At 34.6% G+C, this 15,635-nt stretch overlaps 1 protein-coding gene across 17 annotated transcripts in view; it reads left to right on the plus strand.

Moving 5' to 3' along the window:
• C2CD5 (C2 calcium dependent domain containing 5) overlaps nucleotides 1-14,132 on the plus strand; it is a 65,791-nt gene extending 51,659 nt beyond the window's left edge. For 5 of the 17 annotated variants that reach the window (XM_059817059.1, XM_059817055.1, XM_059817056.1 and 2 more), the window contains 10 exons: nucleotides 2,643-2,704; nucleotides 3,719-3,817; nucleotides 4,109-4,198; nucleotides 4,983-5,070; nucleotides 6,181-6,267; nucleotides 7,761-7,811; nucleotides 8,824-8,925; nucleotides 9,773-9,963; nucleotides 12,738-12,884; nucleotides 13,584-14,132. In XM_059817059.1, the coding sequence (XP_059673042.1) occupies nucleotides 2,643-2,704; nucleotides 3,719-3,817; nucleotides 4,109-4,198; nucleotides 4,983-5,070; nucleotides 6,181-6,267; nucleotides 7,761-7,811; nucleotides 8,824-8,925; nucleotides 9,773-9,963; nucleotides 12,738-12,884; nucleotides 13,584-13,715 (1,049 nt within the window). In that variant the 3' untranslated portion in view covers nucleotides 13,716-14,132. The remainder of the gene's footprint in view (nucleotides 1-2,642; nucleotides 2,705-3,718; nucleotides 3,818-4,108; nucleotides 4,199-4,982; nucleotides 5,071-6,180; nucleotides 6,268-7,760; nucleotides 7,812-8,823; nucleotides 8,926-9,772; nucleotides 9,964-12,737; nucleotides 12,885-13,583) is intronic. The other 12 variants (XM_059817065.1, XM_059817067.1, XM_059817064.1 and 9 more) reach the window with 4 other exon arrangements.
• Nucleotides 14,133-15,635: the final 1,503 nt, after the last annotated feature.

Genomic DNA, 15,635 nt, shown 5'->3' on the forward strand with positions numbered 1-15,635 from the left:
ATTTGTGTTCACTGCATTTGTAGTCTTTACTCTTAAAAAAAGCAAAGTCCAAAATGATTTGGAATTCTTAAATCACTCACAGCATTTTTAACCAAGTCAGTGTTGGTCATTTTCTCTAGAAGGCAGTGAAGTCAAATAATAGAAATAGAGTAGTTTCTGATTTCTTCAGTGTTTTTTATAGATGTATTTTTAAAAAGTGTTGCAACTTGAGAAAATGAGACTGATTAAAGTGTATAATTCTCAAAATTCAATCATGAGAATTGAAATCGATGTTTTTTTCTTCACAGTATGAATATGAATGTTGAGGCTGCATTGCTGGCAATAGAACTTTGTGAGGTGTCCATTTAGTTGTCTGCATTTAAAGATTATTTAAGAACCCAACATAGGGGGAGGCGTGCTGAATCACTCAATGTCTGCTTGCTGATAGGGATTAGGCGAGAATGTGTATTGCATTAATGTAAGAGCAAGGGAAAAAACATCACACAGAATAGTATGCTAACAGTTTATAGTTCAACTGCATCCTGAAAGAAAGTTACTGTCTTTTGTAAACAATAGCCTGTGTTGTGTCAAAGTTTTCTGTGCATTTGGCTGTTTGCATTTTGAGCCCGTGTTTGCCTTCAGTGTTCATAGAATTTTGCATCAGGATCTGTACCTATGTAAGAGCCAGCTTCTTATGCGCTTGGCTTGTGTCAGCCACTAATTGTCTTTGGTTTTTCCTTTTTCTTCTGTTGGGAAGAACAGGAAAGCATTGCTTTGTATCAGTCTTCTTTATGCTATTTGTGGTTGTGTAGATACCTGTTCTATCATCCTTGATGGAACTCCTGGATCTGTTTAAGAGGCTAATGTAGTTGTCCATTATATGGAAGTTGCTCTGTACATTTGGTCGTCCTTGTCCTCCGTTTTATTTTTGTGACTTTCCCCATGTTTCTTCTGAGCACATATGTGTTCACTTACTAATAATTTGTATCAGTGTTAATCATTTTGCATACTGTTGAGCTCAGAACTATCCTTGTCATAGTTATCTATTATTACCACCAAATCTTTTATTCCTCTTTGATTATCCATTGTTAGGTCCTGCTGCAGTTGATTTTACTACCCTAAAATAAGGCCACCAGCAGTCACCTCATTTTATCCTCTTTTGCAGATAAGTTATGAGTATGTTTGAAGCATACAATCCTAAGTTACAGATGTCTCCACTGTGAAAATTGAGCATTTTATTTTTATCCTCTCTTTACAGTCTTACAATAATTGTATTTCCTTCAGTGGTACTCCATTCTACCCTTCGACATACTAGTTTCTTAAACAGTCCTTGGTGAAGGATCTTATCAAATGCTTTTTGATGTCCAAAGTAGACTGTATCAGTCAGATGCCTTTTGTTCACATGCTTGTTGACAGCTTGAGAGCCATGACTGTTACTTAGAAAATTGGTATCAGCTCCTCTGCAGTGTCTTGTTTTTCCATCTGCCCATGAACTCCATTTTCTGGAATAGCTTCTGCAGGCCAGTAGTACAGATACTTGTACTAGGCAAATTAGTAGGTCCCAGTCACTAAAAGCACCTGACTGCCTGAAAATTAGAGAATCTTCTCCTCTGGTAGTGGCGTAATTTTAGGTTAGAGGTCAGTGCCAATTAGTCAGCTATTTCATCTTTTGCCTTTCCTTTTGTTTATATGAATCCTTATTTTTCATTTGCCTATTTATTCAATATCTCCTTCAGACACTTTTGTTGAAGACAGATTCTCTGATGGAAAATAAACAAGGGACTGGAATCTACTAGTATTTATACATTCTGCAAGCTGCTACACAACTTCTTTTCTAGCTTATTTTGTGCATTTACATAGGCCATACCAGATTTTTCTTTTGTGCTCATTTAGCTGTATCTTTAGATTTTCAACGTCGCCTGTTTGCTGTTTATAACTTTTCTTACCCTGCTGTTTAATCATTATACTTTTTTCTTTTTTTTGTCTTTTCAAGTCTCTGTTAGTAAGAGCTACATATTTGCGCTCAGTCTCTAGGTAGTATCTTTAAAGCATCTCTGTCAAAGGTCAGCCTTTTAGCTTTTCCTATCACACCTTTTTAATAAGTTTCCTCATTTGTACGTAGTTTGTCTATTAGAAACTAGGCAGAGCAGCAGTGGATTTTGGGTGTTTGCGCATCATACAAGAATGCTTGGGTATATCTTGATCAGAGCTAAAAAACATCTTAGCATTAGATAACATGAGTTACCCAGCCTCCATGGGGAGCAACGGTCACTGTTGCATTTTATGCTATTGTAGCTTCTCTCATGTTCCTCAACATGATGATATTTCTGGCCTCGTTTTTTGGCAGTTGAAGAAATACTCAGAATAATAATTCTATACTAAATTAGTGTTTTAGAAGTGGTGAGTTCCTTCTTTCTTGCCCATTTTTTCACTGCAGTATGAATAACAGAAAGCATGTGTTTCTTTTGTATGTTATATTGTATTGTTCAGATGCTGTTTGTTTTCTGAATGTTGGTCTTACTTCTGGCATATTATATTAGTCAACATTCAAAAACACAGGGCAAATACTTGCGAAACACCAAGTACGGTCACATATATTTCTTTAAAAGTATTTTTATGTTTCAGTGTGCAACATTAGATCTCCCCAAATATTTTCTTTACAGGTTTTTACAGTTGCAACACAGAAATTATGCCTGGTATAAATAACTGGACACCAGAAATTCAAGTAAGGTTATTCAAAGACAATTAAAACTTTTTTCCCAAATTGTGTTGAAATATGCTATAGTAATTTAAATATTTATTAGAGATCACTAATTTTGAAAGACAAATTAAAAGGATACTCTTGTGTTACCAAAATACGACTTTTATTTCTAAGAAAAATAGGGTATGAGGACCTGTTTATTTGTGTTTTTTTTCCAGTGCTGTTATGTAACAGAGAATCTGGTACAAAAATACAAAAATTAGAAAATAATTACAGTAAATATGAACTTCAAGGTTTGGGGCATTTTTAAGAGCTTGGCTAGATTTTGAAGTCTCTTAAACAAGTTATTGACTGTGTTACTTAATGTGAGGTACTGAATATGATAACATTAATAGGTTAAGATAAATAAGGGTTAGATAAGGCAAATCCAGCGAGTAGAGAAAAATTCCATTTATAATTAAGTTTAAACATTTTGGTCTTGTTTGTACAACATAATTCAGTCTCATAGAGAGAGTTAAACCAGATGTATCTAAGTGAGCTTTTACACTTAATTGGCACAATGCAAGACTGCGAGAGGCACAGTTCAAACCTGAAAACAATATGACTGCACCAGCAGCATCCTCTCAGGTTGATGGGATTGCCTCAATATCTGTATATGACATTCCCTTATTGTTTACATTATTGTACATAATTAACATATAATTTTCAACAGCAGTTAACAAAACATGTAGCAGGTAGAATGACTCCTTTATGAAGCAAGTAAAAAGAACATAAACTATTTAATATCTTGTTTAATCACTTGTTTCATATATTCATATACATGAGTTCACAGAAAACTTGCCTTTTGTTTGTAAAATTGCATGAGCAAAATAAGCACTTTACTTGACTTACTGTTGCTACAGTTTTTTCCTTTTCTTTCCGTCCCTCTCCCCTTACCATGTTATGCATTATTTGCCGTCTTTATGATTTGCTTTGTTTTTAAGGTAACGTACAGGCATATATTGGGAAAAAAAATAAGTGTGTTTGTTTCTACTTCAGATGTTCACAGCAGTAAGAGTATCCAGATTAAGCAACATTAACCTAACAAATCAAACACTTAATAAGAACTTTAATGATCTCTGTGAGAATCTGTTGAAGGTAAGAATCTTATTTCAAACGTTTTTTGAATTGTTCAAATGGAAGCAAAGTAAAATCAAGCTATACTGAAAATAACATCTTCTTTATAGTGATATATATTTTTATTATATATAAAGACCACTACACAGTAGACTGCATTCTGTCCTGACTTTTCACACCTGTAATTTTTCTGCAAGAAAAAATTAGTATGATTAGATGATTTCTACTATGAAAAGAGTTTTGATCTTTAATTTCTCTGAAATAAACCATACATTTTTTTAGAGTAACACAAATAATTCTTGTCTTCAACAGAGCTTGTATTTTAAACTAAGATCTATGGTTCCCTGCTGCCTTTGTCATGTAAATTTTACCGTTGCTCTACCAGAAGATGAATTAGTTCAGGTAAGTAAACTGCTTCTTTTGACTTTCAGTATGCAGGCATGCCAGTTTTGGCCTTTAATTAATGTTTGCTGCTCAGAGTAAACTAGGCTAGGATTTCATTTACTAGTATGTCTGGTGAATTCTGAAGTAAAACTTAAGGCCATGATCTTCGGTGAAGAAAAAGGATGACCTATGGAGTTCACCAGTTTTGAGAACCATGGGACTACATGGCATTTCATCAGCACAGTGCATCTTAATAGCGTGTATCTTTTTAGTTATGAAGGAAATAAAAAGCTCTGACTAGATACCTATTAAAAGGTATTACCACAGACACTGCAAGAATATGGCATACTAGTTTTCTAAGTATGCTGTCATTATAATTGTCTGATATTTTTTTCTTTCAGTTTCAAGATGATGCAATATACTTCATTATTTTTAAATAAAATGTTTTATTTAGAAGTATAACATCATTTTTGTGATCAATTAAACATCTCTTTCTCTTTCTTATAAATACAGTGATAATGAGTTTTTATGATTCTTTTTTATGTTGGTTCACCAAGAAAGAAGGAAAGAACTGATGAACAAAATCATAAAAGTGAGACAAACATTGTCAGGTGTATGTTCTAACAACAGCCCTTAGTACTACCTTTTATGCTCTGCTGTGACGGGTTTTTAATATGTCTACTTAGATGAATTTTTTTCCCTGTTATTTGTCTGTGAAAAAGCTGGCTTTTTTGCAAAATTATTTTTGCAGATTGCATGAGAGATTAAGTTACCTAATATGCCATATATTTCTGATTTGCAGATTGCAGTCACAGCTGTTGCAATTACATTTGACAAAAACCAAGCGTTACAAGCCAACAAAGCCCCTACAGAAAAATCACAGCAAAGAGGTAAATGCTGTAAGGCATGTGAAGATAAGAGATAATATTTTTCTTTCCTTCCCCCTCCACGCCCCACCCCCCACCCCCCCCCAAGTCTACATTTTAATTTGTTACCTATACAGATTTTTATGGGAAAGTTCTATAAAATTGTAAAGTCATAACATAGATGTTTTTAGAATTCATATATGTGACTTCCAGCAGGATGACTTAATTATCAAGTATTAGGTATTTGCTTGTTATGTAATCAAGAAACTTACAGTAGCATGAAAAAAATGTTTGGCGTTTCCCTATTCCATGTACCATCTTTCTTCGAATATTTTTCTCTAAAGAATTAGTGTAACAGATGACGACATTTTCCATTGTATTTTGAAACATGTAGTGTAAGTTATTAGAGAATACTTGTTCTTATAAGTAGCAAATTTTGTCCTTAATTCAAGTAGGCAGAAAATAAATTATTCATAATACTTGGGAAAAAAAACCTCCAAAAACCCCTTAAGTAGGTCAGTAATATTTTTGGAGCTCAGTGAAGCATATAGCATTATGGAGGGAATAGAAGAGACTAGTGCAATCTGCGTATGTCATCTTGCTAATGAAGCACCATCTTATGCTAGAAATATATGTATGCAATCTGGATATGGGAATTTAGACAGAACTTTGAAGGTACTCCATTCTGAAGAATGGAATTAGGTATTAGAACAGAGCCATATGTTTCTCAAACATTAGTTATACCTTACTTCTTAAATAGTAGCAGTAAATCGATTGTTTTCTTCTATGTGAAATAAATCACGTTACTTTTTACTGTAATTTATAGCTAACTCAGATCCAACTGCAGAACCAAATCTAAAATACATGAATTGACTTAATATTTTTTCCTGAAAATACTAAATCAAATCCTGTTCAATGGAACACAGGTTCTGTTCAGTTTTGCAGCTGAATTTATTGTGAGACGTCTAACTGTTCATACAGAACTGCATTACTATATGCATATGCTGAAAAAATCTGTTCCAGTCAGACCTGACTAAATTGAATCGGTAGTGCTTATTATTATTTTGGGGGTTATTTTGGGCAAATCTTATTTTGGGGGTTAATTATCGCTTAGGTATGTTTTCTTTGTTGAAGCATCTACAGACAATGAAGAACAGCTACAATTTCCATTGGAACTTTGCTCTGATCCCCTTGCTTCTCAACCATTCTCACCAGCGAAAGGTCAGTTAAATGGAAGAATGCTGAACTGTTTTTTACTGATTTTGAGTTCTCTTTCATTGTTGCAGTAGCTTTAAAATATCTGTACTTTCACATGCTTTAAATATTCTTTGCTACCTAAGCATAATGGATATGTTCACTCCTAAAGTCAAATTTTTTGAGTCACATAAGATGGGTTTGCTGATGGTTCTGTACATATTCTTTTGTAGATTTCCTGTCTAGATAGATTTCTTCTATCTTTGCATTTAGAGTATTGAAAATGCTGTAGACCACTGGATGTTGGGTGTCATTTGACTTAAAGAATTATAAATTACTTAATAATTAGGCTTGCCTCATATTGCTTTGCTTCTGTAAATGGCCCGTATAAAATAACTCCATGTGTTGTCAGCCTCAAATAATTAATCTCATAGTTTTCATGGTGGGAAATACTTTATCTAGGAAATACTGGTTGTTCAGCTGAGCAAAATTGCATGCAGTTTTTTTTAAAGTGAAACGAACCTAAACTTGCATAGTAAACAATTTGTACAGTACAGCACGTTTTAGCTGTTAAACAGCTATTTTACCTGAGATAGAGCTGCATGACAAGAATGGTTGTCGTAATTCTTCTATGACTGTTTTAAAAATTAGGTTGTCATTCATTGAAATCAGCTGTCCTTCTCCATTGTTGGATTATCTACCCACCAAAATGGCTAGTGATAGGAAATTTAGTATCTGTGGATTATTGTAAATGTTCTTTTACTAAAACGTTAGAGCTCCCTTTTTTGTCCATTGCATAAGTTGTATAAAGGAGGGTGCCTACCACATTTACTTGTATTTTCAGAGGTCAGTTTAATTTAAGCAATAATATTCCTACTGCCTTGTTTTTCTCTTTATTTTTATGCATTTATGTGTGCTTAACTTCTAATTGGTCACATTATGATACTGTTAACCTTTCATTTCCAAAAAGAGGAGCTATCCAGAAATTTCTGACTGCTGTCTTTCGCTGTTACTACAGTGTGCTACTTGTATAATGGACACTGACCAGTAGAGGGTAGCCTGTTCACGTATATCACTTTTCCTGATGTTCTTCACATTCCATATTGTACTGTACATCACTTTAGAGGCTTTCAACTAGATAATTATTTCATTTGTCATTTCTTCACAAGTAGACTTGAGGTTTCATTGTAGTTACATTTACTTAGCAGCTTACTTAATATATTGATACCTTTTTTACATACTTTTCTGTAAGATTGTTATTTTAGAAGTATTTGTATACAACCTTATACAGTAATGACGTTTAGTAAATGATCATATTATAATTTGCAAGACGGATTTAGTAAAGTTAGTTATTTATACCAAATTATTATGTGCTCTCAAAGTACATAGTATAGTATACATAGAAGATTTTTTCCTCTAATTTTACTCTAAAAATTTTTTTTATAAGAAGAAAGCTGTTTTCCTGTACTACATGACTCTGCTCATGTATTATCTGAATGGAATTCATTTTGTCTTACTAGAAGTGCTGGAGGGTGCAAGTTCCCACACAGGTATTCCTGCTGCTCAGAGAGGTGAGTTTACTTACTTTAGCCATATGCCAGAACAGAATGAGCATTCTTGGGGTATTGGTACACTCTTTTTGGATGCATCTTAATCCAGGAAGTGTTTACTAGTTAACTGAGAATGCATGCTCTGGTGTGGCTTAATGATATCATAATATTTTGATGTGTTTTTTAATTACAAAAGTCAGATTTGTTAATAACAACAGTGTTTCTCTGTCAGATATATTGATATCACTTTATCTGACAGAAAATTAGTTCCCTGAGAGAGAGCTTTTTTGCTTGTCTTAATTTGAAGTTAGCATGTGTTCCTTCCGTTTCTTCAGGATAATGAAGAAACGATGTTTGCAAAACTTTTTTTTTTTCCCCCAAAGATACGCAAACACCCCTGCAACTAATACCAAAGTCATAGCAGAAACAACTCTACTTCTCGTTGTAATGATAATGGGGCAGTATTGGAGGGGGGATGTTGGGGGAGGGAGGACAGCGTTTTGAAAGGAAAATTCATTTGTGTTTACAACCGAGGCGTTGTTTCAGCTTGTGACTCTTATCCTCATCACCAAAGCTTTTTTTCAGTCTGTAGGTTAGATATTGATAAAGATAGTTAGGAAGGTTAAATCATGATCAGCAACTCTTTGTGAGGAAAAGAATAGCAGTGAAAATTAAAATTAAACAAGGCTTAAATAAACTTAAAGAAGCCAGAACTTAATACCTAAAATGAGATTAAAAAAAATAATCTAGCATAAGTCGGTAATGACTGTATTTGCATGTTTTTTCAGTGATGAAGTCCCAGTCAGGCAGTTGGTTCACAGCTGGGACATCATCAGAAATCGGTACACTGGTTTGGACTTGTCCAAACCTATACTGTAACTTTTTCTTTCTTTAAACAGACCTGGAAAGGGATGTTTGTTCTCTCTCAGGCACAGATAATTGCTTCCTCAAAAGGAGCATTGAGATGAGCAAGAGACATCATCCATATTTTTTTTCTTTGTTTTTTCTTTTGTTTTTCTGTCTGTGTTTTCAGCAACGTCAATTGATTACAGTTCCTTTGCAGACAGATGCAACAGCTGGATAGAGCTCATTAAACTGAAAGCTCAGACCATAAGGCGCGGATCAATTAAGACAAGTAGGCGGCTGTTTCTACCACATTATGATAATCTGAGACATATCTCTGATTTCCCAGTGGTGAATAGTGGAGTTTCCTGCCCAGCAATAGTATTGCAGATCACATGTAGAATGAATACCTGAGTGTGAAAACTGCCGACATTGTTAATGTCTTTGTAAGCTAATACAGGGTTTATGAACCAGTATCATAAAAGCAAAATACATTATTTCTGTTCACTTAGTAAAAATTAGTTACCAATAAATGTGTACGCCTACTAATTTTATAACATACACTGCATGGATGTAGGTGTATGTATGATCTTGGAAAATTTTTGGTGAGAAACAGGAAGCAATCACCAAGGTGACAGTCAAGGCAATGGTCACTAAATTAGCAAGTGGTGAGTTATTTTTCAGTAGTTCTTTGGCCACAGGTCTGACTATCTTGCTTAAATTAGCAGAGATTAATACCTGTTTTAATGGAAAATGCTGCACTGGGGAAACACAACAACTTTCACACTTCCTATAATTTGTTCCTCCAGCAGAATATGTATTTCAAAATGTTGGCACTTTTTTCTTTGCCTTCACTTTATAACTGATTGTTGTATGTGCAGCTACCCGCCTCAATGTTTTCCTTTGCAGGAATGCCACTCTTCCAAATAAATTCCATTTCAGCTTTTTGTCTCCTTTTGCATGCATTGCATGATAATTTCCTTTCTCACATGATATGGCTGAGCATCACAGGCAGCTGAATGTTGTCACCAAGCTATTTGGAAACCATAAAGAAGAGTTTTTGTGTTTTGAGAAACAGTAATCGATCTTACTTGATAGTTACTTTCTCTTCTTTTTTTTTTTTTTTTCCATCTTTTTAGCTGCTTCACTTGATAAAGCAAGTCCATTGGCTGAGGGATACTTACGGCACCGTTCTGTTCCATCATGCACCAATTCTACAGTCTCAGTTGTTAAGATGACACCTCTTTCTTTTCTACCTGGGGCAAAAATAACCAAATATCTTGGGATAATCAACATGTTTTTTATACGAGAAACCACTTCTTTGCGTGAGGTGAGCTGTATGTCAGGGATTAGCACTTTCTGTTAATTATAATAATCAAAGGTCAATATCTGAACAGGTTTGAGTTGAGGTATGACACAGCAAGGGAATAGAGTTTTTGTCACTTGAGAGGGTAGGTGCTGAATGGGAAGTAAGTTGCATTGCACTGCTCCTGTCATAGAGAATATAGAGCCGCTTTGTTGCGAAGGGGTTACTTAACCATTGCCATCGTTGAATTTGGATATAACACTAAACCAATGAGTTCTTAAACAGAACTGTTTGGAAAAGATAAGTCTTCGACCAATAATCGTAGTTGGGATCATTTGAACCCAAAACTGAGATTAATTTAAATAAATAATAAAACCCAATCCATTCTTCTCTCATTTAGCAAGTTCAATGATGAACTTTCACAGTATATTTGGATTTTAGAATTCTTTGGTTAATACAAGGTTTCCCATATCATATATAACATTATGCTGATTTTTAGTACAACATTCTGTGCATTCTCAGTAACATAGCTCTGTGTGATGGACGTCTAAAAAGCATGCTTTAGAGTATATAACCACACAAGCAGCTTAGAGGGTGTCGCTAGTGATACTCAAACAATGATTTCCAGTCTGGATCTGGACAACAGATACTCCTCTGAGAATGCAAAAATGCAAGACATGTTCCTTATCATTTTCATGTGCTTTTGGGAAATAGCTGCCTCCTTCTGCTGCAATTTCCGGCCGCAGAAATAGAATGTACCTCTTGCCTGATTTGTCAGTGCTGAAGAGTATGTTGTTTCTTGCTCATTACTCATTGATAAAATTACGTAGCAGATGTTGATAAAAATGGTCAGCCTTCATAAAAATGACTTGCAAGCTCTCTAGAGAAAATTTGATCAGACAAACATCTTGTTTGGATCTTGCAAGTTACATCCCCTTTCAACTTGAGAAATCTATGTGAAAAGGACAGCATTTTCAAAAGGATATATATGCTATGACCAGGAAAATGGTTACATGACATTTCTGTACTAACTGCAGCTTCTGCAGATACAAATTAAATAGTTGATAAGCAAGCTTTGGTAACTACAATAGCCGACCTCAGCAGAGGTAGGTTGCTCAAGTATTTGATTCAACTCCTCCATCGAGTTGGGACAGTTCTACATTTTCTGTGATGCTGTCAGTGTGCTATTTCCAGCACCTGCGGCAGCTAATTTAAATCTATTTCAGCTGCACAGGCTGAGTCACAAACCAGTTTTAATACTAGTTGCACAGTACTGCCCTGTGGCTGTAACAGAGTCAAAGCAGAGTGGTCATTATATCCAACTCAAGCAATGTGTTTCAGATTCTACAGAAAAATAATTAGCAGCATTAGTGTTTGTATTGCTTTATATTTTGCTTATGGTAGTTTACAGAATATTCAGGCCCTGTGAATGCTTTCATAAGGTGAAGTACATACCAGACACTGTGCTTCAAAAATTAATGATAATGTTAAGTTCTATTTATCCATTGCTTTTAGGTTTTGCTGTTTACAGGTGGATATTTGTAATCTTTTGTTATCTGTGGTCATTAAATTTTGTATTAGGTTTATAATATTACAGATTTTTTTTTTTTCCCCATCAGTTGCTGTAACTATTAAAACCCTTGGACAAAATAAATATTTCATGAGGAATGACAAACTTGTATTTCAGTTGACCTCATTCATGCTTTATGCTTGGATTGGTGAAATTATAACTTGCCTTTTGTTAGTTAATTTTCACCCAAGATATGTTTCCTAATGTCATTATGAGTCTGTTCAGGGTAGTTTATACTTTTTTCAGTAGATATGAAGGCAGTCCGTATTGAAGTTCAGCTTAGTTAGCCTCTTCTTGTACCTACCTCTTTCATTTTCTCCAGTGGCACATGCACATGTGGGAAGTCCAGTGGTCTTGTGTTTTCACTTTCATTTTGAAATTTTACAGGTATTTTGGACTGATAGTGAGCTCTGTTTCATCAGTTTCTTTCCTTATTTTTTTTCTGTGGATTTTTATTTTTTTTGGTTGGTTGCCTCTTTTTTTTGCATGTTGGGTTCCCCCCTCCCCCTCAATGTAGTTGCTCACATTCTTTCATAAGGATTGTCTAGAAAAAAGAAAAAATCCCCCACAAGCACCAAGTCAAAAAACTTCACTAAACAGGATGGCCAGAAGTTCTTTTGGGCTTCAAGGGAAAAGAAAGCTTGAATAGCTAGCTTGTCAAGTCTCTGCTCTGTTCCTTGCTTACTTTGTATTTTGAGGGATCATTTCTTTAGTGACTGTTGATAACTAATGATAGTCATTAGCATACATGACGTTGCAGTGATCAAAGGTAATGGCCACTCCTTACCAGTAATTTCCAAGAAGTCTAAATCTCTTTTAATCCTCAGTAGAAATTATTCTTTATCTGCTTCCCAGTTTTCAAAAAAAATGGGTAGTATCCTTCCTGATGAAAGAAAAACTCATTATTCAACTGTCAGTGGAATATTACACGTTCCTGCAGAGGTGTAGGAATGTCTGAAAAGTATGAGTGTATGTAATATACTGACTACAAAGAATACAAGGCACAAATGAATAACCTACTTGTGATTCTTTTCAAACACTAAGTTCCATTGGTCTGATTTTTAACCGTGACCCATTAAACAGTGAATAGCTTTTAAGTTCTGTACAATGTACCATTTAGGATTCACTGAAATATTCAGCAGATAAAAATGTAAGAGAAGTATTCAGCATCTTGTAGCAGTACCTAACATAAAATGTTTTGTTTTATTTTGTTTTGTTTCCATTTTAGGAGGGTGGTGTTAGTGGTTTTCTCCACGCTTTTATTGCTGAAGTGTTTGCAATGGTGAGAGCTCATGTTGCGGCTTTAGGGGGGAATGCCGTTGTCTCGTACATAATGAAGCAGTGTGTTTTTATGGAGAACCCAAACAAAAATCAGGTAAATTATTATATGAAATAACAATGCTATTGTGACTAGTATGACACAAATACATATTTTACATATTTAAAAAACAAGCATGATATAGAGCCATATCTGCATAACACTTCTGGGTCTCTCATCATAATGCCTGTTAAAGAAGCCAAGAGAATTCTTGAACACCTGAGTTAGCATGAAATTATAAATATGCTTTATAAATACCCAAATGGCTAAAAGTCCTAAGTTCACTGGAATGAAGTAAATTGCAGGAAACAGCAGAATAGTAGTGCTGAACTTACTTAGCTTTTCTGATGTTGCAATGTTAGGATTTTCATCCTTTTTATGTGGGGTTGCTGATATAAAATGCTCAATTTTGGACATAAAAGGACAAAACTTTATTAGTAAAGGCCACAACTAAATATGGTTGTTTTGGTACATGAAATATATTCAAAGCTGTAGTGAAAGGAAGTACAGCTACCCAGATACTTCATTTGTGGTGGTCTTACAAGAATCTGTCTACACGTTTGGTAGCACACAAGTGAGTAGATATAAAAGGAAATATGGCAGGGATTGCCTCACTAATAAATTCTAATAATTTATCCTTCTCTGATCTCTGTCGACTTTTGTATTATCTGTGTAGTTACATCTAGCAGATATAAGTAAACATAAAATACGTAATTCTTTAATGTTAGGTAACTGCATATTGTCCTTTTTTTTCAGGCCCAGTGTTTAATAAATGTAAGTGGCGATGCAGTCATCTTTGTACGTGAATCTGAGTTAGAAATGTTACCAGTACAACATTCTACAGTTGTTTCTCAACCTACAAGTTCGGGAGGAGATGTCACAACGTGAAGACAGAAAAAGTGAAATAGTCTCTGCCAAATATAAAGATTGTTTAAAATGTGGGAATGTTTAGGTTTGCATCTTCAAAATCAGTATCTCCCCATAACATTAATAGCCAAAATACAAGACAATCACTATGCTTTGTCTTTTATGTAATAGTCAGGGCAGCATATTGGCAGGTATGCTCTGATTCTTCCATTATAATTACAGACCCCTGTGAAACCTAGACAGAAGATGAAGAATGGATATGGAAGTATGGATTAAAATAGTAGGCATCACATGGAACTGTGAAAGTAAACAAAAATTCTGTTGCGTTTTTCAGCTGTTTAACAGGACTATGACAAGTTATAATTCATAACCATCTCTGAGTTTGCATATTGTTTTAGCTGATTCTCAGCTCAGTTGAAAAAATAAAAAGGGGGTTGAGGTGGGTGGGAGATAACTGAGAAGCCTCTATTAGCAACCTTTGCTGAAGGAGCAAGAGATTTGTGCTCAGGCTAATAAAATGTGGGCTGAAGTCTGAACTTGTCTTAGATCATAGAGTGTGAAGAAGAAGCAGCAGCACCAAAAAGCCACAGTTTGAATTTCTGCAAACAGAAAATATTTTTCAGCTATTTGTGAACTGCTGATTTATTTTTTTTTTAAATTATTACTCTACAGCATGTGTTTTAGGTGGGTGTTTTGGGGTTTTTTTTGTTGTTGTTTTTATTTTTTAAAAAGTGCCAGACCATGATGCTGTGTTCTAGTCATCCCTGTGGTTAAAAAAACCAAAAAAACAGAGTTATGAAGTGTGTTAAGTGCTGTTATAAGATACTCACTTCAATATTGACAAACCAGATCTTTTTTTAATATAAGATTCTGTGAAAGAATTTTCCTGAGGCTCACTTTCTTAAGGCATGATCTCTTGCGAGGATGACATAAACAGTCCTGTGACAGTCAGTTACACAGAGGTATACTCCAGCCTCCTTTCCATTTAACAAGTTGGAAGTGCCTGGCTAGTTGGAGATTGATGTATGTTTGTGATGCTGATTTTTGCAAGTTGGGTTTTCTTGGGTTTTTTTTTTTCCCTTCCCGTATAGTAGCTGGGAAATGAGGGTACTGCAAAGAAAGGAAATTTGTCATTTCCGGTAAATGTCTGAAAGGCAGTGATACTTTAATGTAAAAAATGCAAACTTTGATCTGAAGATGCATTCTTACTTCATTCTGACAATACCATACATGGAACTTGAACAAACTTGTAAACTTGAATGTAAATATTCTACTTAGGGTTGGAATTAAGCAATGGCATGATTATTTGTTAAAACTAATTATTTCATTGTAAATGAGCATGAAAATCATTCTTGCACAATAAATTTCTGTATAAAATTTATTGCATTTTTATATGTGTAATAGTTGAATGTCTTCGCTGGATACATATTAGAAATGTCCCACCCCCATTCTTCTCAGAGGAACATCTTTTGTCTAGAATGTTACAACCCAATTATTTAAAATTTGGAAAGTTAATTATCTTTATATTTAAAGTGTTTGAATTGGGTGCTTACCAGAACACTTCACTCATACAGTTAATTGTCTTTCTAAATGCTGTAGCTGTTGCAACCAAAGCTGCCATAAATTAAGTTGCCTGTAAATAGTTGCAGCTCTCTTGATTATTTTGCAAGGCAAATCTTGTTCCCTTTGAAGCTGATGGCAGAATATTAATAACTTCAGAAGGTCTTGGTTCTGACACAAGAAGTTGTTTTCAGTGTAAGTATTCAGCATGGAAATATTCTCTGAAGTAGCACGTTAAAGTAGCTGTTCTTGATTTTTTTTTTTTTTTTTTTTTTCATTTTGGGTTTTTTTTTTTTGTAGCTTCTATGGAAATATTAATGCCATCTTTTCATTTCTAGCTGTTCAAAAGGTCACAATTTCTTCTAGTGTGTTTCATTTGAC

Source organism: Gavia stellata, chromosome 4 (assembly GCF_030936135.1).
Source record: "Gavia stellata isolate bGavSte3 chromosome 4, bGavSte3.hap2, whole genome shotgun sequence".
Classification (NCBI taxonomy): Eukaryota; Metazoa; Chordata; class Aves; order Gaviiformes; family Gaviidae; genus Gavia; species Gavia stellata.